Below are 24,602 nucleotides of genomic sequence, written 5' to 3'. Positions count from 1 at the left end.
TCAGAACTGTAAGATTTAGCACTTTGTCAATTTCTTTTGTCACTTTTTCATTTTCTGGACTCGGCTGAGGCTATATTTATCTATTAGATTATGCCTACAAACGATTTGGTCCTGCCTTTCTACGTATAGTAAAGAGTTCTTTATTTTTTAATTTCATTCTTTCTGCAAATATTTATTGAGCGCCTGTTGTACATCAGAGAGTGTTCTAGGTTTTGGGGATGCAGAGCTCAACTTGGTAGTTTTGGTCCAGAAAAGACACCCAGCACATGGACGGCAGATGGGAAAGTCAGTGAGCATAAGATCGTGGGACAGTAACACTAGCTAACATACATATATGGGCCTCGTATCATGTGCCTAGCATTGGTACATGGCTTAACTCATTTAACGCTCACAACAAGGTGGTCACTGTTAATATTGCATCTTAACAGAAAAGCACACCGGATGAAAGCTTGCCCAAAGTCACACTGCTAATGGTGTGACATCAGTTACAAACAAGATACTATAGAGACCAGAGAGAAGTGGTGTCTAACCTGGGGAGGCAAGGAAATTTTCTAGAGAAAAATGACCTTTTATCTCCTTCTTTGAAGTTATTTTCCTTGAGAAGAGGCCCCAGTTAAAGGGGGGAAAATATGTTGAGGCATAAAGACAAAAATCACATGATTCACAGGAAAACAGCAAGTAGTTCAGTATCACTGGAGCACCAAGATGCAAAAGATAAGATTCGAGGAGGTGTAACCTTCAGTAGCTTGATTAGTTGTTTCTTTACTGAGAAAGCAGGGAAAACCAGTTGAAAGAGTTTAAGTAATGATATTAATAGGGGCCTGGGAAAGTGCTGAGGGCAGAGAGTCCCCATGAAAAATAAGAGGGTTCAGAATTAAGGCCAAGGTAAATGTGTATGGGACATGGGGACAGACAGAGAGCTTTAGGAGGGGCGGGAGTTTGGCAAAACCTGCTGTTTCCAAGTGAGGAGGAAGAAGGAATTTCAGATGGGAGGCTTAGATTACTTGAGTGGGAGGCATCACCATTTTGTGAGATAAGAAACTTGAGAAGAAGAACAGGTTTGGGGAGGGAAAGAAATGGTGAACTGGAACAGCAGCAGCAACTGCTGGTTGTTGGACTAAGGAGGGTGGTCAAAGCGCTTCAGGTCGGGAAGCAGCACGGAGGTGAATATGATGTTCTTGGCAACGTTCTCAACTTCACTTGGGTGTTGGAATCACGTGTGTCATTAGGCTTCACAATGTGCATGTATATTATATACATTCTCTAACATGAATCAAATATTATATAGTAAAATTGAGAAAGTCACATTTGGTAAAAAGTACTATAAAAAGTACCCTAATACTTTAGGATTTTGAGGAAACTTCCCAATTATCTTTTATGTGTATACATTTAGTTAAATGCCACTAAAGCAAAGACATTCGATTTACATAGTCCTTTCTTTACACATTAAAAATTAAAAAGGAAAAGAGAAAACTAGAGGATCAATGGCCAGCAGAAGAAGCTATCACCTGCTGCTCTGTGGTGGTTATCACATGTTAGATTAAGCTCCTTGCTATCCTATTTTTAACAAAGGAAGACAGAATTGGCTATTTTTTTAAAAAAAGTGAAACTGCTTTTTAAATTGCTGTTGGTTAATATGGGTCATATTTTGTCATTTTGGGTTGCTGTAAAAAAAATGTAAAGCATCTTGAAATAAGCCAGACAAAAAGTCAAGAACCATATGATTTCACCATAGGTGGGATATAAAACTGAAAGCAACAAAGGAACAGACAAGACAAACAAAAACTCATAGACATGACAGCAGTGTGGTGGTTATGAGAGGGAAGAGGGTAGGGAGGTGGTAAAGGGGAAAGGGGACCAAATATGTAGTGATGGGAAGAGATTTGACTAAGTGGTGAGCACACAATGCAACATACAGATGGATGCATCACAGAATGGTATGCTTGAAACCTATGTAATTTTATGAAGCAATGCCACTCCAATAAATTTAATTTAAAAATAAAGCATCTTGTTTGGAACTGAGGTTTTATTTAACCTCGCAATTTTAAATATGATACTTAGGGAAGGCTTCAGTAAGAAGGTGAGTCTTTGAGCAAAGACTTGAAGGAGGTGATGGGTTTAGCCAGGCAGAAACTGGGAAGAGAATCCCAAGAATGGAGCCAACCAAGTACAAACCCCAGGGTGGAGTTCTGCTTAGCATAGGAGGTCAGTGGCTGGGGCAGAGCAGTAACGTAACCAGATATGTAGGCCTTTTTTAAGGACATTGGAATTTACTCTTGAGTGAGGTGGGTTTTGAGCAAAAGAGTGACATTATCAGATTTTATTTCAAAAGGTCCTCCTACTATGGAAAATAAACTGTACAGGCACCAGGAGAGAAGCCTGGAGACCAGAGAAAGCTGGGTAGTGACCTGGACCAGATTGGTATAAGCTGTCAAATTCTGGATTTATTTTAAATATATAATGCAAAGGATTGTTTGACAGATTGGCTGTGGATATTCAAAGAGATGAAACTGGGTAAGTTCACCTAGGGAGGGAGTATACCTTCAGAAGAGAAGAACATTGACAAGTTATTTCTAAAACGTATATGGAAATGCAAAGGACCGAGAATAGCTAAGACAATCCTGAAACAGAAAAGAATAAAAATAGTGGCATGACCTACTTAGATATTAATAATGGGATGAATTCATCAGACAGCAAGATTTATTACAAAGCTACAGTAATTAAGACAGTGTGGTATTGGGACAAGAATAGACAAATGAGCCAGTGAAAGCACATAGACTCTAGTTGGAGTCCCATCTACAGAGCAGTGAGGAAAGTTTATTTACAATAATGACCCTGTGTCTATATAGCTATATACTCACAGCCCCCAACTCAGACCATACACAAAACACCACTTCCAGTCCGATTGCAGCTATAAAGTAAAACAACAAGGCTTCTGGAATAGAGGAAAATGTCTTTATAACTTTGAAATAAGGGAAACAGTCAAACAGGTCACAAAAAGCATTAGTCATAAGTGAGAAGAGTGATAATGATAAATTGGAACAGATTAAAATTAAGTAGTTCATGAAAAAATGCCATTAAGACAGTGAAAAAGAAGGCAGAGTGGGAAAAAATATAACATGAAGGTGACAAACGGCTCCCATTAAAAAATATAAACAAAAATGGGCAAGGGACTTTACACCAAAGAGGGAGCAGAGGACTCGTGCAAAGAGCCGAGAAACCTAGGGAAAGGTGCTTTCACTCTTCTCTCTGGGGTGGTGGCAACATCACAAACTGCTGGACCAGTTTCCATTCTCTTTACATAGTTTTGGGAAAAGAACTACAACATTCTGAGTCTTTGTTTGTGCTTCTCAAGCTAAGACTGTGCCCTGGCTGGTGTGGCTCGTTGGATTGAGCACTGGCCTGTGACCCAGAGAGTCGCTGGTTTGATTCCCAGTGAGGGCACATGCCTGGGTTGCTGGTTGGGTCCACAGTTGGGGACATGTGAGGGGCAACCACACATAGATGTTTTTCTCCCTCTCTTTCTCCCTCTCTTCTCCTCTCTCTAAAAATAAATAAAATCTTTTTTAAAAAATGACAACTTTAAGACTGATTAGGAATTGGAGATTTTTCCAATTTAATCTAAAATTTGAATGGGTATACATTTAAAGAAAATAAAAACCTATTCTTGAACATTAAGATTACTCTTTTAAGAAAAGCTCTACTACCATAACCATCCATAAGAATAAGCATAAATAATATGTTATGCTCACTCATGCCTAACCTGTTTACTAAGTGCTGAATGTTAAAACCGGGGTGCGGAGACAGTGATATATCAGAAAATATCAACAAAAACACTAACATTTTGTATATGATCACTGGGGAAGAAAAATGCAAATATATTGTCACAAAATGCATTAATTTTTTATGATGTTTCAGAATTTGTTTTGCCTCTTTTTCAAGATGTAACCTCCAAGTAAAGGCTGCCCTGTGTGGCCATTATTGACTGTCATAGGAGGAAGGTTTTCATTAGGTGGCATTGGGATCCAAGGTAACCAGCATGTGTTTAGCAGGGACTGGAAGTGATAAGGATGGAAAAGCATCTGTGTTTAGAATGCTCCAGTGAGCAATCAGCACTCTCCTGAGATGACCCTTTGCTGTTGCTAAGCACTCATTTCTGTTTCCGGAGTGGGTGGCAAAATTATATAATGCTGAACCACATTTCTATCCTCTTTATATTTCTTTGGGGAAAGAATTAGAACCTGCTAGTTTTTTTATTTTATTTTACACTATTAAGTTTTTTAAACTGAGTAAAAATTGAGCTTGTTCAAATTTGGCCCCTAAAACTTGAATGGTTGTACATTTCAAGAAAAGACATAAAACACTATGACTTTTTGGTCCTAATTACTATGTCTCCTAAACAAGGGTATTGTTTTTTTATCCACAAAACTGCTGTCACCTAAAAAGGTTATATGTGAAGACATATACATTGATGAAGACATTAACACCTAAAGTCCAATTCATATGCAAATTTCATTATGTGGCTGCACTGTTGTTTTTAATACCAAATTCGGTCAAGGATCATGCGTTGCATTTAATTGTCAGTTCTCTTCAGTTTCCTTACCATAGACCAGTCCCCTATGATGAGGAATTTTAACACCCCTTTCTTTTCTTTTTTGATAGACCAACTGTCATTTGTTTCATCACTTTAATATTGTTTTTTAGGAAGAAAAGCAGCCAAGTCAGAATTGGTTGAGATTATTATACATACCATTTCTCAGGAGTGGGAGTGGGGTCATCCAAAACTGCTTTTCATGAAACTATCAGCGATGTTGCCCAAGAGGCGGAAAGCTTGGTAGTGCCAGCCAGCCAGTGTGCTAGTTTTGTGCTGCTGTGATGACTGATGTCAGAATTTAATTAGGTGGTGGTGTAGCTCTTGTGGCGCATGTTTGCTTTATTTTTGTGTTAGTTGCTACTCAAGATAGGATGAGGCTACCACCTCTCCAATTTTCTTGTAGAAAGCAAGTGCTGAGACATTTAATCAGTTGATCATCTCAAGAGAAGAGAACAGAATATTTTTAAATGCTTTTACAGTGTTTAATTTTTGTTTCCTGCTTGGAGTTTTTCATAATTTGATTTCTGTTATTGTGTGTTTGCTATATAAAATAAGGAAACCAAACCTTCTTTCAACCTCATTAATGAAAGACAGGAACCCTTTTTTCAGGGTGCCCGTGGGAAAAAGGGAGAGCTCTCAACATAAAGAAGGAGATTGTTCTAGCCCAGGGAGTGGCATGAGAAAATTGTGCTGAGTTGCAGATACTGGAGGTACTACAATAAGATTTGAACAACTGACATGAAGGAAGTGGTTTAAGAAATATGAAAACAATGTTTTGATTTCCAAGTCATCACAAATTTAAATTAAAAACAGTGGTGAGTTCACTGTTGTGTTTCAAATGCTAGAAGACACAGTACCTGGCATTAGTATGCTCTCAGTGATCCTGTTTTGTGTGTGATGGAGAAGAAATTTTTTGAAAGCACAGAATTAAACTCACTTTAGATCAGGTGGAGCCAGGTGGGGCTCATCTGGGAAGTGACTGTAGATGACTGTAACTTGGATTGTACAGTAGGTATGAATATTCGATAGGAAGACTTAACAGCAATTTTAGATCTGACTTCGATTCACAGAAATTCACTTCGTGATCACGTGGTACTGAATGAATCGCACAGAACAGGATAGAATCTGTGTTTGTGGCTTTTTCTTACTCATCTTTTTATTTGTTTAGAGGCACATGTATTTGAAGAGAGGAGATTTTCTCAACATTTTCAGAAGTGGTTTGTGTGTGATTTTCTTCACCAGAGCCTTTTTTGAACCTTAGATTACAACTGAGTCCTCATTATCTTCAGTGTTGATGAGGCTAATGGTAAATTCAGGTTTTAACAGATCTTGTGCTTAAGGGTTGAAATAAAGAAAACAGTTCTTCTGAGTTAAGAATTACTCAGGAAGCCCTGGCTGGTGTAGCTCAGTGGGTTGAGCACAGGCCTATGAACCAAACTAACCGCAGTTCGATTCCCAGTCAGGGCACATGCCTGGGTTGCAGGCCAGTTCCCAGCAGGGGACACACTAGAGGCAACCATACATTGATATTTCTCTCCCTCTCTCCTTCTCTTCCCCTCTAAAGATAAATAAATAAAATATTTTTTAAAAAATAACTACTCAGGAAGCAGTTGGTCAGGTGATGTAATTCTAAACTCCAAGTATAGCCACCTAACCAGTTTAATAGGAGATTATAAGAATGTTGATTAAAGTTGTGGACATTCCTCTAGGTAGACTCTGTACACAATCAAAATGGGTCTCATATCTTTTTACTATATATGACAGTCATATATTGGCAGGTCACAATTATAATTACTCAGATAACTTCTGAATGTTGATTTCATTCAGCTACTAATATTGAGGGTCTGTGTGCTATTAGTTATACATTGTATAAAGTACAAAGGGTTTTTTGTTTTTGTTTTTTGTTTTAGGTATACAGAAAAAAGAACAGATCTTAAAATTAGAAAGTCTGTGTTTATTGTGTTTTGGCTTCAGCACTTGCCAGGAGCTTAATTTCTAAGCATGTCAATCTGTCTTAGCCTCATACCTTTATTATCTGTAGAAATAGAACAAGAATACCTACCTACCTATGAATTTCTTATTTGTAATGACAATCAGAACAGAGAAATTACACCTGGTAAACTGGGACACGCTGTAGATTGAGGGGATCATCATCTTTCAGCCATGTGAGCCGCTCTGTGGAACTTTGCCTGCAGGATGTGGTGTTACTTGAGTCTGCAAGGGTTTGGAGTCCTTGGTTTTATAGTGCACTCTATTTTGAGTTCAGTGTTCTTTTTAAACATTTCGCTTTGGTTTGGGTCTACCACAGAGTAAGCCCTGGTGGTGAGGAGTGGGGGTGGCTGCGAAGAGAGTGAAAGGATGATGGAGTACATTCCGATTTACTGTGGGTTGATCTCTTTCCCCTGGTTTTATCTCAGCTGTCCTTTTAGAGTAGAAATTAGAAGCTCTGGAGTAAATTTAGAAGTTTAGCTCTGACACCATGAAAATTCCAACCTTCATAGCTCCTGATGACTATAATTAAAATATGTATGGAGTCTTTCAAGGGAATTTTTACTGTTTCGTCCCCTCCTTGGCAGTTTTACACTTGTATTATTGGTTATAGAATTCAGGATTTGGGTTTTCTCATGGGTTTGGCGTTTTCTTCCTCTGCAATTTTCATATTTCTCTTGAAGGCCACTTAACTGTGTTTTACTAAATGGGAGTTCTCTACTATCAGAGATTCTTAGCAACAAGTCTCTTTTTCTTGAAATTCGTGTAAGACAAATGCATATTATCTTGGTGGTGATAGTGCGCAGACTTCTGTAGACACTGGCTGCACAGCCAGTGGCGTCCTGGCACGTGGGAAGGACAGTCACAGGTACTATATCGTCACTGCACCTTGCACCAGTTGTGATCATTCAGCCTTGAACAGACACAAAGTCATTACTTTTAAAGGTTTATTAAATTCTGTCACCTGAGTTTATGTAACACTTCCTCTTTTCCCTACAATCTCTTACATGTATTTTAGTGTCTTAAGGATAGAGTTTGGCAAAAATCAAGGTAACTGTGATCATTTTCACATTACTTTTAAAAAATCTAATCAGAGTGAAACCAACTTACTGTTTCTACAACATATTGCTTCATCATAGTCAGTTTTAATAAAAAAGTAAGCATAATGTTGTCACACCTTAGATTGTTGAAGATGCAGAATTCAGAAATCCGAATTCTGGAGCCTCACTTCCAAAGATTCTCATTCCCAATTGGTTCTTCTACACAGACAGATTTGGGAGTTACTGAACCACATAGAGAAGATGCTTTTGAAATAATTCTCAAAAACTTAGGATTTCTCAGAGGATTCTACAATCAATGAAATTCAGGTCTCTAAAAACAGTTACATTTGTCTCTCATTAATTTGCAATTATGTCTTATTCATTGAGGTTCTTAAGAAAGATTTCCTTTGAAGGAAAATACTGCTTTGAAAAAAAGTCAGAAAACTATTGTGATTAGGTAATTTCTAGAATTCCTTATTAAGATTCTGATTATATTTTTTAAATTCCTTGAGTCTATGTTAATATTACCCATCTAATATTCAAACAGAATTGAACTAGGATACAGAACTGAAAACTACTGCCCTCATTATCTTTTTTATTTTGCTTAAAAGCCCTTTGTAAACTCGTTTGCCATTATAGCTTGCCTTTATGATTTCACTAAGTTTTGAGAATTCCCTCTGCATACAGTGCTTCATTGTCCTCCTGATAGAAACATACGATAGTTTCCCTTCACAAAGAACACATAAAGGCAGTGGTGTACCCCTGATGCTTAACTGCTGGAGGAAAGGGGACTGATTCATATCATCTGCTAATTTCCATGACATAATCACTCCCTACAAGAAGCCTATTCTAAGTGACCAATGTGATGTCACTGAATGAGGAGCTGGGAAGAGATATGCACAGCATACTTAGAATTTCTACAGCTAGTATAGATATAAATAACTTTAAGAGCATAGCAAATAGATAGTAAAATAATTAGGAATAATAATTAGGAAATGATGAGGTTTTGAGTATACTTTTTGTTATTGCTTTTTTCTCTATTTAAATTTGTAAGATATCAAGAAACTTTACATGCTTATCTTTGGGGAAATAGATTGTTTCAAAATGGGAGAATACTTTTATTTTGTATTTTCTGCCTTATTCTGTTGTTTAAGTTAATCAACCTATTTTAAATTTATGAGCAACAGCAATAAGAAATGCTATTAAAGAAAAGGCTCTCCAGGTGATTTTGATGTGTGGCAAAGTTGAGGAACTGCTTGCTGGTGTTTCATAGTTGCAGCTGCCTAAACAGTTTTTCTTTGCTCTCTGGGACCTTAGAGATGAATTTGTGCTTGATTGCAGTGACTACTACATTTTAACTACCTGTGCCTTGTCGTGTTCTTTCAAATTATTTGAGAAATCTTTTGCCAAATGTATATGTTAAAATAAAAAGAAGAGACTTATGACTAGAAAAAAATAGAAATAAAGGAAAAAAATTAAAATTAAATACTGGAGAAGAGAAGGGTAAATATGCCAGTCTCAAGACCCACCATAGTTGGTATAGTTGAGCAGCAGATTTTGCCTGTGAGCTTACTGGCAATCAGAAAGCTCATCATTTTACTAATTCCAAAGTAAATCTCACACACGAAAGTTTATATACAGGGGTGGGGAAAAGTAGGTTTACAGTGTTGTACTGGAAAGTAATACAGTAAGTAATAATACAAGAAAAAACTCTGTTTCACATATTCACTACTGTAAATATACTTTTTGCCTACCCCTTTTGGAAAGTGCCTAACATCCTGCCTAGTATAAAATGTTGATAAATAGTTGCTGTTACTAGTAATTACAGAAAGATTGTTCATCATAGCATTAAAATAATAGTCATAGGAAATGATTTCAATGACTTTCATCTATATGAGGGAATACTACACTATGTAGTTGTTAATTTATGTTCTTAAAGAATATTTAAAGATATAAGAAAATGCTCATAATGTAAGTTAGTGAAAGGACAGGGTAGAAATCTATAGTCTCTAAGATGTCAATTAATTATGCTAAATTATGTAATGAAATACTGTATTTTGAAAATACCGTCTTTAAACTATGTTGTTTTAAAATTTTTAGAAACATTTTCTAGGGAAGAAACTGGAAAAGATAATACCAAAATGTTAAGGATGGATCCCTGTTAATAATTCTTAAAACTAGGTGATAGGTATGGGGGATTTCTTATATTAACACTATTCTATTTCTGTGTCTTCATTTTTCATAATTTTTAAAGAATGACAAAAATCAACAAGAAAGAAGTTTAGATTTTTGGAATTAGTGCTATAACTCATTTAAATGTAAATTAACTCTTGATTGGTTGTGTTATTAAGTGATTACTGATGCTTTTTTAAGGATTTTAAAGCATTTGAGATATCAGACTTATGAAAAGTCTGATAAAATTATAACAAATATATGTAAAAATGTGTGCAATAGCCTTTAACAAGAAAGATGGTTCATTCAGTAATGGAATTACTAGTGATTTTTGTCTTTTAATGTTTTCCTACATCTTCTAAAAATTCTATGGTAAGCTGACTTTAGGTTCTTAATACATAAACAAGCTGTAATCATTTTTTAATGAAATTATGCTGATAATTTTTATGCTTAAATGGCATGATAGTATTGAGAGCTCTCAGTATTTGCTTCTCAGATCTGCCTTTGAACGTGCTGTTTATTCTTTAAAATAATTTTGGCGAAGGATGCATTATGTCTGAATATCTATCCAGAAAATAGCTAATTCAGGTATTTTCCACATATGAAAAATGATGTAAGGAGCGTTTCCCCTACTAAATTTCCATAAATTCTATTTTGTTTTTTTAAGTAGTTTTTTTCAATGTAGCCAGTGTTCATATAGGCAAATTTACCTTAATGGGAGGAAAGGGTGTCATGAGTATTTTGGCAGAGTTCTCCCTCTTTAGGCAAAAATAAGACTAAGAGGCCTATGAGTAACTATTTTTTCCTGCCTCTATAACTGAAGCAATATTCAAATTTATAGGTGAATTTTATTTGTAGCAAATAACTTCCTTTATAAACCATAAGTTATCTTGTAGGTGGCCTTCTAAAATAACCTTTATTTGATTCTATATACTACTCATGCATTGGCTTATGCCCGACCTCCTAGGTTGCAAACATATACAGTAGGACCCAATTTTTAGAGAAAATAAACTATAAAATATTACAGATGTTAGTAATAAATTACTCAGTACTATTCATATTGGAGCAGTAATAAATTATAATATTAATAGCGGGGGTCTTTAAAAATAGTCCCACTATTCACTAAGACATTTAATCTTTCCCATGTTCCAAATGAAACACATTATTGCTTTCTATTCTGACAAAAGTTAGGTGTTAGCAATATTGTGTTTTATTCATTTGACTGGTTCTATTCAATATAGAGGTTAAAAAATAAAGGCAAAGCACCTATATGCATAATATCAACTAGCACCCAATCCTGACTAAATGTAAGAAAATGATCTGTTTTAAAAAAAAGTTAGTTATATCCTTAAAATAATACCTCGAATAACCTGAACTAGAATATGCTAAAGGAAAAATGACTAATCCTGATAAATTTTGAAGTTCAAAAAAAGAGTAATTTAGAAGTCTGTGGAAGAGGTTGAATTGGGGGAAGGGTTGGATTAATTAAAGCAAGGGAAAAAAGGAAGAATAAAAAGGAGAGGAGGGAAGATGAGAGTGGTTCCTTGCATTGCAGGCAAGGAGCAAACATTCCAGGACAGAAGTGGTAATATAAGACAATATTGAAGAAACCATACTGGCTTAGATGGTTTATATAAAATAGTGGTTTTCAGACTATGTTCTGATGACTTCCTACAGGGGCTCATTGGCAAGAGGGTGTGAAGGCTTTAAAGCAAGGCAGCGTTGCAGGTCTGTTAGGAAGATTGGTATGACAGTGGAGCCAGAGGCATGTGTTGAGAAACTACTGAGTAAGTCAGATGAGATGACATGAACCTAAGTGTATTACTAGCCACTGGTTTGAAACTAAAAGAGAATGGTGGGATGCGTGAACTCTCACCAAGGAAAACCAGCAGGACTGGGTTGTGGATTGGGTTCATGTAGATGGCGGTCCACTGAGAGAAATGAGGAATCTAGGTTGAGTTTAAAGGTTAAATTCAGTGGTACTAGAGTATACAGGACTATGGAAGATAATACATTGATTGTAATCTGATTTTAAAGGAAATACAAAGTGGATTGAAATTATTACTATAAATATGTAAACTGTAACTTCCATGGGTAACTGTGGGATTCCACTTGAGTCAGCAGTGAGGATGGACACAGCAGTAGTTCTGTTCTCCTTTACGTCTTATTTCTTAAGGTTAGAGATTAGTTCCTTTCTTAGAACTTACTAAACTAGAAATCTCTGCCTTTGGGTGGGGCAGGGGTGGGGGATGGACTGTATTAAATTGAAAAGCCCTGGGTCCTCTGGCTAAACTAAAATCCCATTATCCAGACTCTAGGGATTGGCTTCTGGTGAAGTAGCATTCACAGGGTAGGTAGTATTTTTAGGTAAAGCAGAGACTCGTACCAGTATGGCTGCCAGTTGGTATGAATAAAATTCCCAGCAGGAGAAGACTTGGTATTCGGTAGATCTGGCGACATCAGCCTAAACCGCAGGCTTTAGGGATAAGAAGGTTACCCAGGACTTACTGCCCCTCACCAAAATAGAATAGATAAACTGGAAACAAAGTAATAATTTCAGATGTAGATATTTAATTGCTCTCAGTATAAGAAAGGCTTATTTAGTATAAATGCAAACACTTAATGCAAAAATTCATAAATATACAATATGTGTTATGGGCTGAATTGTGTCCCATTGCCCCTCAAAAGTCATAAGTTAAAGTCCTAACCCCCCATATCTCAGAATGTGACTTGACTAAAAGGGCAGTTAAGTTAAAATGAGGTCCTTAGAGTGGACCTTAATCTACTCTGACTGGTGCCCTTACAGGAAGAGACCAGGACACACACAGACAGCAAGGGATGACCACTTGAAGACACAGGGAGAAAGTAGCCATCTGCAGTCCAAGGAGGGAGGCCTCAGAAGAAACAAGCCAGCCAAGACCTTGACTTTGTATGTCTAGCCTCCAGAATCATGAGAAAATAATTATCTGTAGGTTAAGCCACCCAGTCTGTGGTGTTTTATTATGGCAGCCCTATCAAACATAATATAATCTGTACTTCAGCAAACTTCACAAACAAAATCAAAAGATAATAGTAACCTAGAAAAATATTGGTTAACACGTAAAAATAGACAAGGGCCTAGAATCAATATTCCAGTAACAATGAGCATACCAAGCGCCCAGATCTTGGCCTTCAATGCAATCTTGTAATAAAAGAAAGAAAGCATCTTGGAGAAACAGCTGATTCTAGGAATGAGGCAGAAAGTACTCAGTAGGGGCCTGGTACATAATGCAATGCCAGAAAGTAACAAATTGTTTTTTTAAAAAAGCCCTCTCAGTTATAGAGGTATGTAGAATGGACACTGGAACCCACTGAAAGACCTCCCAGTGCTCAAAGCTCTGAGCAACAAAATAAAGTATTATTGGAATAGAACCCAAGTGTAAAATAAACATGACTATAGTTATACAAATAAATCATTAGATAAATAAATAACTAGGGGAGAATAGACGATGCTCCTGTGCACAAAAATTCCAAGTAACTTATATGGGTACTCTGCCTTCAGAGTGGAGCATAACTCCCCACTGAAATGTGGCCTGTGCATTAGTGATGTCTAAAGAGCACAGCACGGGAAGGGGGAAGGGGCAGCACTTCACAGCAGCAAATCTGACAAATGCCGGAACCTGCTGGTCAAGGATAGTGTCAAGAGTGGTGTGTTGACAGTAGGTGTCCTTGATAAAATACGATGAAATGGAACTTTACCTCTGTGGTCTTACCAAAAAACCTGTACCTCAGTCTAACCATGAGGAAAACAGCACAGAAATTCCAGTAGATGGGCCTCCTGCAATGAACTTGACCAATACTCCATTAAACTGTCAGAGGTCATTTCCCAAGGAAAGTCTGAGAAACCGTTCGAGCCAAGGGGAGCTAAGAAGGCAAGAAACAGTTTAATATGCAATTCTGGATGAGATCCCAGGACAGGGGAAAAAAAGGATGCTAGATGAAAACTAAAGAAATCTGAGAAAACTGTGGACTTCAGTTAATAAATATTAATATTGGTTAATAATTGTGTGCATACTAATGCAAGATGTTAATAATAGGGAAAACTTGGTACATGGTATATGGGAACTATGCTATCTTCCCAAATTTTCTATAAAAACTTTAAAATATTCAAAAATAAAAGATTCTTTTTAAAAACAGGCCAAAAAAAGACAAGAGATGACAGGATGTCATACACCCCTGTTCATACTTGAAAAAAATTTGTACTTACTGGTGTTTCGAAATGCACACTAAAACATTTATGAGATTATTACTTTTCTATTTATTTAGCTGGCAAACTTTTTTTAAAATGGTGATATCCATGATTGATAATGTGTCGGAATATAAAGTGGAACTACCTCTCTGGTGGTATCTTGGTAGTAGATAAAAATGTGTATACTGTTTGAAGCAATAACATCACAACCAGTTAGTGAATATCAATATACACAGAACTGTTCTTCAGTTTTATGTGCAATAGCCAAACCCAGGAGATTAACCAAATGCTGATAAATATGGGATTGTTTAAATAAACAATGGGAGTCTCAGTGTAGGCTATACAATAGAATAATACAGTAGAATAATATTTGAGGACAAAAATTTCCATGATGTGGTATGTGAAAATGCCGATCGTAAACCACATATATTGTGTGTCATGCCATTTCTGTGTCTTTTCTTTCATTATATGTGTATGTACACATGCCTTGGACCTGGGATTTGTGAAATAACCTTAGCAGGTGGCGTGAAAACAAGTCCTACTTGTGATTTAGCCATTTTATAAATGCGTAAAATAATGTTATTTTAATGTGTGTGTTGCAGTAAATATATCAATCCTTGTTTCCCAGCACTGTCATTATAATTAGAAGTGAATGACCGCTTTTCCACTTCCACAAACTGTGTGTGTGTCGTATTTGGTGTCTATTACACATGGATGAAAGTAGGGTTTTGCATACAGTAAAGTTTTGTCTGTGGTTACCTCTCACTAGTAGGGTTGGGACTCTTTTTTTTTTGCATTTTTCTACTGGAATTTTGAAATTATTTGTTTAAAAAATCAGTGTATTTTTGTTTTGTTTTTCTGAGAGATTTAGTTTATACACAAGTTTGTGTTCATACAAATTGACAGTGTCATGTGTGTTCCATGTACCTTCTATTCTTCTGTTAGGTGATATTTTCATGAGGTCTTAAAAGTACTGATTAATCGTCTTGTACTTTTGACTTTTAGGTTGGTGTTTGGAATGCTGTATCCTGCATATTATTCATACAAAACTGTGAAAACCAAAAACGTGAAGGAATATGTAAGTCGAGTTTTATGAGTAATTAATTTTAATTTAATATACCCATTACGTACAACACTAGAAAAACTGTCATTATTTTAGAAACAGCTGGCATAATATTTGGGGTTAAAAATGTAATATAAATGTGAAGTACTGAAATTAGTCTTTTAAGATTTTACTTATTTATTTTTGGAGAGAGGAGACGGAAGGGAGACAGAGAGGGAGAGAAACATCAGTGTGTGGTTGCCTCTTGTGTGCCCCTACTAGGGACCTGGCCTGCAACCCAGGCATGTGCCCGACTGGGGATCAAACTAGCGACCCTTTGGTCACAGGCCGGCACTCAATCTACTGAGCCACACCAGCCAAGGCTGAAATTAGTCTTCTTTAAAAGTAATTTTGAATATAATTCCAAAATAGAGTGTCAAAAGTAGTGCACTGTGAGTTTGCATTTAAATAAGTGTGATTCCCAAATGAGTAATTGAATGTCTCTTATTCATTGTCTGGTTTTTTAGTCTTATAAATTTATAAATACACTGAGAATTTATCTCTTTGGCCCCAAAACCTTTTCCCTTTTTCGTAGGTGTTCTGTCACTTTCTAATTGATTTAAATATGCATGTACCTCATCACTACTGACAGTTGTGGTCATCAGCCTGCTTTCTGTTTGTATGGAATTAACTATTCTGGATATTTCATATTGATGGAATTATGCATGACCTTTTGCATCTGGCTTCTTTCGTTTAGCCTGTTTTTCAAGATTTATCCGTACTCTAACAAACATGTATCAGTATTGCATTCCACCCTAGGGCTGAATAATGTTCCACTGTATGCATACACAACACTGTTTCTCCTTTCATCCACCAATGAACATCTGGAATATTTCTGCCTTTTGACTAATCTGAAGGGTGTTGCTATAAACATTCACGTACAACAATTTCTTTGAGTACCGGTTTTCATTTCCGTGGGTTACATAGCCATGGTTCTTTGTAAGGGATCTTGGATGGTAGCCTAGTCATCTGGTTGTTTAAATGGTCAGAGATCAGATGATGAGTCTTTACAGTATTTGTTTAGGGTCCCTTTTTTCCCTGGCGAGGTGGGGGGGGGGTATGAAACTTATAATTAACCCACTTTATTGAACTTTTGTAGTTGTTTTTTCTCTTTTCTATAAAACTAATTTTTCAAAAAGATTTTATTTATCTTTAGAGGGGAAGGGAAGGAGAGAGGGAGAGAAATGTCAATGTATGGTTGCCTCTCGTGAGTCCCCTGCTGGGAGCTGGCCTGCAACCCAGGCATGTGCCCTTGACTGGGAATCGAACCGATCGTGTGGTTCGCAGGCCCATGCTCAATCCACTGAGCTACACCAGCCAGGGCTATAAAACTGATTTTTTAAGTGAAGTATATACAAATCAATCAGAATGGTAGAATATGACTAGCAATGGAAGAGAAGTTGCTTAGCTGAGCTCTGAAATTGTTCTGTCTTTTTATTATACATCTCTTAGATCTAGGGTTAGTGAAGTAGCCTTAAGAGATGGAATGACTTTATGTCCTAGTAATATAAAGTGATTTTATAACTGGTTTGAAGGGTCATATTTTAATATATGTTATAATAAATGCTCCAACTGTTGTTTTGTAGTTCTGGTATACATTCACTTTTAGACACAGGCACTTACGTTAACAGTGCTTCTCGAGCTACCCATGGTAAAGAACCAGTATTGATTTTTTTTAATTTCCAGAAAGTCATAGACCAGAGGTTTCATAAGATAAAATTGAGAACTAATTACTATTAAAATGACAGGAAAACCCCCAAACATGAAATACAACCCATACTTTTTCATTACTAGATTCAGTAGATGTAAAATTACGGTACAATCAATTTTTTATAAGAAAAGATTAAATACTCCTATTTGTGACAACATTGGTGGTCCTTGAGAATATCATGCTAAGTGAAATAGGTCAGAAAAAGCTAAGAACCATAAGATTTCACTCATAGGTGGGATATAAAACTGAAACTCATAGACACAGACAACAGAGGGAAGGGCATTGCAGGGTCCGGTAAAGCAGGTCAGATATTTGGTGACTGAAAATCATTTGAGTGGTAAACACACAGTGCAATATATAGATGACTGTCAGGATGGGTGGGGTAGGATAAAACGGCAGCTGGACTACAATCTGAATGGCGCCCAAACTACATTCAAAATGGCGCCAAACTACATTCAGAATGGCGCACAATCAAAATGGTGCCTGGACTACAATCTGGAAAAGATGGCTGACATCAAACTGGAGAGCCGAAAGGGCAGGCTTTGCCAAAAGGGATATACGCATAGCAACCTGAGCCCAAGGAAAGCCACCAATGATATATTGCCGCTTTGTTCAGAGGGTACCAATCGCCAACTCCCACAGGAAGCCAACGAATATAAAACCCCACCATATTTCCTGCTTGGGGGTGACTTCCCGGGCCCCACTCTGAGGACTGGGGAGCCTCTCCCGAGTGCGCAAAGCCCAATAAAGCTCTATACTGCCTAACTTTGTGGTTGATGGGCATTTATTTTCTTCCTTGGAAGAGCCTAAGAAAACCTTTCAGTGACGTATTATAAAAATGCACACTAGAAACCTTTGGTCCTATTAACAACCAATGTCACCAACAAATTTAATAGGAATTAAATAAATAAAACAACCTTGCACTAATTCATAGACAACACTTTGCCCTACTATGAAATATCTTAATTTAATTGGAGTTTTCTATTAATAGATAAAAATGAATTGCTCTTCATTTCGAAATACCATGAAAATGAGTTAAGATGGGATTGTAACTACTTACTAGTATGTAATAAATGTACTGCTCAGTATATTCCTCCTTTTTTGGAATACTTGTGATACTGTTATTAACTGAAGTCTTCGGAATCTGATTAACTGTACAAGTGAAGTACCAGGTAATAAGTTTATCAGTTTTGGGTTTGTTTCATTTATAAAGTAGTATAGACCCAGGATATGAGATAACTGTGGCTCTGTATGTGGGTCTTTGTGCGTGTATTTGTGCTTAGGTTATTATTCTCCTATCTTCCTTGACAAATCTATGATTTTGTTGAGGGAGGAAAAAGCTAAGTACAAATTGAAAAGTTTAGGTGAGACACTCAGATAATATGAGGATAATATCAGCATATACATAAATACCATCCCCGAAAATTAAAGAATGTAACAATAAGGAATATAAAGGTATAATAAATTGTGATAAAAAGAAATAGACCTTTCATATGTAAATTAATGTTGAAAGAGCAGAAAAGATGGTATTATTTAGGGATTGGCCTAAGAACCATTATAAAATATTAGTCTCTTTGTTACTATACATCTATTTAACTTTGTTAATGTTAATTTTTAAAGACTCAAAAAACATGGACTTGTGTGTTTTATTCCCTTAATACAACACTCAATTTTTTTATTACTGAATTATTCTATAAATTTGGGATTAATAAGAATGGTCTGACCCTGACATTTTCATTGTGCTTTATAAATTAAAGATAATTTAACCTATGAAAGAGAATCCATTAACATGCTTATTCAAACTAATGGAAAAACTATAAAATGGTGTGTTGATAATATCTATACATACCTATTTGTGTGTTTAATTTATATCCTTTACATATTGCCTTGCACAATTAATTTTAGTGATTAACTCATTATTAACAAAATGGGAATTACCTGTATATAATTTTGCTTTAGTAATAGGAGTCTAAAAAAATGGTTGTCCTAACCATCTCTTTGGGAATATCAAAATAATGAGTAATTGAAGAGAAACTAGGGAAGCAGAAGGCAGGTGTCTGGAGTTGGTTTGATAATTACATGGTAATCAACTCTGCTTGACAAATAAAATGAGAGCTGAAAGCAAAAATGATCAGGTACTAAAACAGGAAAAGCAGGACATCTGCCTTTGACAAAGAAATATGATACAACTCTGAAGACCTCCTGTGACCAACTCACGTGCCGTCAAGGCTGCTAGAGAGACTAAACTGAGGTATCATATTAGAATAACATCTTACATTTCTGTAATTCACTACCAATTTCAAAATACTTTAATATTGTGTCCTATGGCTCCTGTAACAAATTACCACTTACTGGCTTAAAGAACACAAATTTATTTTCTTAGTTTTATAGGTCAGAAATCTGAAATGGATCCACAGGGCTACATTCCTTTTGGAGGCTCTAGTGGAAAATTGGTTTCCTTACCCTTTCTAGCTTCTACAGACTGCCCACATTCCTTGACTCCTGGCTCTCCTCAAGTGAGAAATGTTGAGCTGAGACCTTCTCACACTGTGATCTCTCTGGTTCTCTCTTCTGCCTCCCTCTTCACTTATAAGGACCCTGGTGATTACAGTGGGCTCACCTGACTAATGCAGGATCCTCTCCCTAGCTCAAGGTCATTGATTAGCAACCTGAATTCCATCAGTAACCTGATTTCTCCTTTATCATTTAAACTAACTCACTCATTCACACATTTCAGCATAGGAAGTGGACACTGGGGGGTGGCGGTGGCGAGGAGACATTATTCTGCACACCACAATAGCTCACTGATCCTCACTACAAGTCAATAAAGTAGGTGGGAAAATATTCCAGCATGATAGGCTCAGAAGTAAATCAACTTGCCTGGGTCACATGGATCATTAAAGAAGGAATTAGATAGCTTCTGTTTCTAATATTTTATTCTTTCTCTTCTTCCATGCTATTGTACCTTTAGAAAAATAGGTGAGGATCCGAGCTTCACCAAAAAAAAGGTTGAAATAGCTTTCACAACCAGCCAGTGAATGTGCTTCTGATTAATTCCAAGATAGACCTTCAGGAGCAACAACTATATAGGTATTTTCCAAGAAGGGCGGTGAGGCAGCTTAACCAGTTCTAGAGCAGGACCCATAAGCATCTAAATCAACTGTGGTCAGAATGGTTGAAAATGAAATTGGAAGTTTTTGAAAGTTTGTAAAGTCTTGACAGTTCTTTTAAGTATTTCCAGCTTAAATTTACTTCTGACAAAAAAATTTGTATATTATTTTCTTGCTGAGTTTCAACTAAGCTTAGTTATCCAGTTTAACCTTTGACGATAACTGTTCTGTCAGAGCTCTGTCCTCGTAAAATTTTCCTGTATGGTGATTCCATCCAAATTTGCTTTGTCTTATAGGGTTTTTTTTTTAGTAAAATTAACCTTCTTAAAATTTTCCTGTTATATTTTTAATACCCTCTTATACTATTCGATATTATATTATTTGGTTTTGTCTTTCATACCATAGTTTTATTGTTTTGTTAGTCATTATATTCCCATACATATAGCAGTACATGGTATATGGTAGGTACTCAGTATTTTTGGAATGAATGAATAAATAAGTAAAGACAGAAGAGTTGACTTTTAAGTCTATATCAAATACTAAATGTGTTTACAAGAATGTGTACGTTTCTTACGTAGATTGGTCTAGTTTCTCAGCTTTGCTTCTGTTGGGTTAAGGAGTGTATAGTCTAGTCCAGTTTGTCCCAAAGACCATTTTCTTTGAGCTGTTTGGTTATTACCTAAATACTACTGACATCTACTTCAAAATTATTTTCAGAAAGCAAACATTTTTATTAATTTACTTTTTTCCACCCTAACTACTACCATGCCCTGTAAGCCTTCAAATCGCAGCTTGCACCTGATAAAACAGATGCTGTGTTCAAATCAAAACACATGGGAAGTGCTGTGTGTTTTGGCAATCTTCCTTTCTTCCTTTGCCTATTTTTAAAAGCGAGCTTTCCTAGGATATAATTTCCTGTATAGTGTGGCTGATATGGCCTACTTAAAGTCTTTCAGTCTTGCAGTAATTGAAATGTAAACTTACTGAAGAATTAGTATGGTTTTGCAAATTTTTTCAGGCTTATACCATTTTATGACTTGAAAACAGAGTGTTTACTTCCAAGTGCTATGTAATTGCTATAGCTTTTCTAGGAAACCAGTGTTTTTATTCTAAGAATGTTGAAGAAAGTGGCAATGAAAAGATTGTCTAACAGCACATAAGAATCAAAATCAGACATTTGGTCCTGAGATTTACTGTTAGCAAGAACAAAGAACAGGGAAAATTCTGGGAGATTACTGTTTTAAAGGTCCATTAATGGCTCCCGAAAACCCCATTGACTTGGATTTTGAAAGTGACCTAATTTTTGACTGAGTATTTTAGTGATATGAAAATGAACAAACAGCCCTGGCCAAATAGCTCAGTTGGTTGGAGTGTCATCCCGAGGGGCCCAGTGCGGGTTTGACCCCTGGCTGGGGCACATGCAGGAGCTGACCAATGAATGCATGAGTAAGTGGAAGAACAAATCAATGTTTCTGTCTCTCTCAAATCAGTAAAGAAAAAAATTTTAATAAGTGGAGCAACAAATCAATGTTTCTCAAATCAGTAAATTAAAAACTATATTCATTTGCTTCAAGGGTTATAGAAATGTAGGGAATGTAAAGATTAAACCAAGAATTAAGGTGGGAATTGAAAAAAAAAATTTTGAAAGTCATTTTTTTCAGGCCACATACTTACCTGTTTATTTTTCATCCTGGTATACTTTTAATTTACTTTTTATTTTTATCAAAGTTATATATTTTATCATTTTAAAACCAAACCATTTTACAAGGCTTGCTATAAAAACCAACAGTTCCCTACCCTCCCTTCATCTCTAGAGGCAACTACTTTCAATGCTTTTATCCAAATCCTTTAGTGTGTATATTTACATATCTAATTAACATGCTGGTACCTTTGCTATTTCTCAATTTTTCAAATGGACGTTATGAGTTGACTTCCTTCTGTTGTATTAAAGATGATTTAGTAGTTATCCACTGTGTCACTAGACCATGCACACACATCTTTTTCTGTCCCTATAGCTACCTAATGTCATTAAGTATAATTTGAATTGGATCAATATTCAATATCTACATTATTTAGGCTAAATTAGAAAGAAGCGATAAAATATGGAAATAAACAACACAGCCACTAGAACCATGGTCTTTAGGTTATCATCACATCCCTATCCATTACTAGCTCTTTATTCAAATTATTTGACCTTTCTGTGCTTTAATTTCCTTTTCTGTAAAATGAAAACTGTAGTACTACTTACCTTCTCAGGTAATTGTGAAGATTATTTTCTCATATTTCTGTAGGCTGGAAGTCCGAGATCAGGGTTGGTTTTTAGTGAGGTCTCTTATTTGCTTGTAGATGGCCACCTCTCTCCCTGTCCTTAACGTGGGCTTTTTCTGTGCATGTGTTGGGAGAGAAATCTCTGGTGTCACTTCCTCTTCTTATAAAGACACCTGTTCTCTGGAATTAGAGCCTCACGCTTATGACCTCACTTAATCTTAATTACCTCCATGAAGGTCCTGTCTCCAAATACAGTCCTTGGGGGTTAGGGCTTCAACATATGAATTTGGCCGGCGGCACAATTCAGTGTGTAACAGCCTATCTTATGCATAAGGTCTTATGGGTAAGACCTCAGCAGATCTTTCTGGGGAACATAATTCATAACAACCATTTCCTTGGAAAATTATCTATGTGTGTGTGTATGTATTTTACCAGATACATTCTTTAGAGAAGACTTCCATTATGAAAGTTACTTGGTTGCTACACATGATGGGAGAATCAATATTCCATTTGTAAACTTTTATTTAATCCCTATTAGCCCTACTATAAACTGTCAGAAATTTGCAAATCCAGAGAACCTGTGATTCACTCTTTCCAAAGAATAAGCCCAGGGTTCTGCTGGGGCACAGAAGGGTGGGTACCCAGGCAGCTAAGGTGAGGGTGGGACAGAGGGCCCACCTATCCTTAAGTGACTGGCAGCTATTTTCTCTGTCTTTTGCCCTTTTTGGCCAAGAATTGTGCCACTAATTCTTAAGCAAGCCCTTTGGGAGCTTTGCAGTGACAGTTGGGTTGGCTTCTGTTTTTCCCACTATTGGCTAGTATTCAGTTTTGTCAGGCCTCTTAAATCAGTTACTACTTATCCATTTCCTCCTAGCTCCAAAAATGTGATGCTCTCTTTTCTTTTATACTGTTCTGAACTTGGGTCTTTTTAAAAAATCACTTTTTCTGTTTTAATGAGATTTGTGGCAGGGATCCAATTAAATGTGTATATTTAGTCTACTGCCTTTACCCAGATTTCCAAAATGAACTTGTTACTGGGATACTGTAGTTGAATTATCTTATGATATCAAGGAACACTTATTTTATTATTAACATTGGTTTTTAAAATGTGTTCACATAAGAAAGATAGATTTAATGGTAATACACATCATTTTTCAATCTTTGACAATAATTTTAAGTATTAATTTTAGCTGACATTCAGTGAATATATGTGTATCTTGTCTTGAGTTATAGTTGTAAATCAGTTTTTGATAAATCATACTTTTCACTTGAAAGAGTTAAATAAAATCACTTGGGACATTTCATTATCCTTTAATGAAGTGAATCTACTTACATTTACTTAAATTATCTGACGAGTATTCTTTGTAAATTTAATTTTTGATGTGTCAGGTTTACTTACTATATATGTAACTCATATCAGCCTGTAACTTTGCTGCTGAAATAATTGATAATGTTATTCTTATCAAGTGATATATACTCGGCCTTATGTTTTATAAACACAACTTCTTCATGAACATCTCAGGATCATTACAGTGAATCCACTTTAGAAAACAGGTATTAAATTTGAATAAGGTTGTATAATTGAGGAATTTTAAATGAATGCCTAACACAGTTTCTTCTAAAATGTTAGCATGTGGATTAGAGTACACCTTTATCTTTATGAACTAAATTGAAAGCGTTCCCACAACTTTCACGTCAAGATGTAGCTGACCAACCACAGCTGTCTTGTCCTTTTCTGGCTTGCAATACAAATGCTTTGGAAAACAGAAACAAAGAAAAAAATTCTCACGGTAACATTTAAACTTATGAGGCTATGCCAGACATTTGCTAATATCTAGGAAAAACTTGACCAACTAGTGCCAATGGAAATAGATTTTTAAAAACAGAGACAGAAGATATTTCCATTGAAGGAAATGTTAAGTAATAAATTGGAAGGAGGCGTAGCCACCTCCACCCTAATCCCCAGCGATGGAACAGTTTAAAATCATGAAAGCTACAGCAACCAAAAACCTCAATGGTCACCACCCTCCCTGTAGAAAGAACTGTGTTCAGAGGCAGCCAGGGTTCTGCCTCCCCCTTACCTCTTCAGCAACCATCAGCTCACTACTTCGTAGAGAACCCCAGTAAGTTCCAAAAGGGAGAAATAATAATTGCATACAAGAGAAAATACAAATGTGCAGTACTAGATGAATTTAAAAATTAAAATGACAACAACATATATTACAGTTTATGTTCTTGAATATAATAGCTTTATAAACCTTTATTTTGAAAAGGAAGGGAAAAATGAAACATTCATCTTTCAAAGCAAGAAACATATCAAAATTAAAGGAATTTATAAAGAAAGCCAGCTGAATAAAGCAATAAAAAAGTAAAAATATAAATATAAAT

The 24,602-nt window shown here is 36.2% G+C and overlaps 1 protein-coding gene across 3 annotated transcripts in view; it reads left to right on the top strand.

The window, feature by feature from the left end:
• Positions 1-24,602, top strand: part of REEP3 (receptor accessory protein 3) — a 75,542-nt gene that overhangs the window by 13,344 nt on the left and 37,596 nt on the right. For all 3 annotated transcript variants that reach the window (XM_037062688.1, XM_037062687.1, XM_037062689.1), the window contains exon 2: positions 15,029-15,101. In XM_037062688.1, the coding sequence (XP_036918583.1) occupies positions 15,029-15,101 (73 nt within the window). The remainder of the gene's footprint in view (positions 1-15,028; positions 15,102-24,602) is intronic.

Source organism: Sturnira hondurensis, unplaced genomic scaffold, assembly GCF_014824575.4.
Source record: "Sturnira hondurensis isolate 20B ecotype Veracruz unplaced genomic scaffold, ASM1482457v3 Scaffold0014302, whole genome shotgun sequence".
NCBI lineage: Eukaryota > Metazoa > Chordata > Mammalia > Chiroptera > Phyllostomidae > Sturnira > Sturnira hondurensis.
The sequence above is the reverse complement of the archived record's forward strand: the minus strand, read 5'-3'. Positions and strand labels throughout refer to the sequence as shown.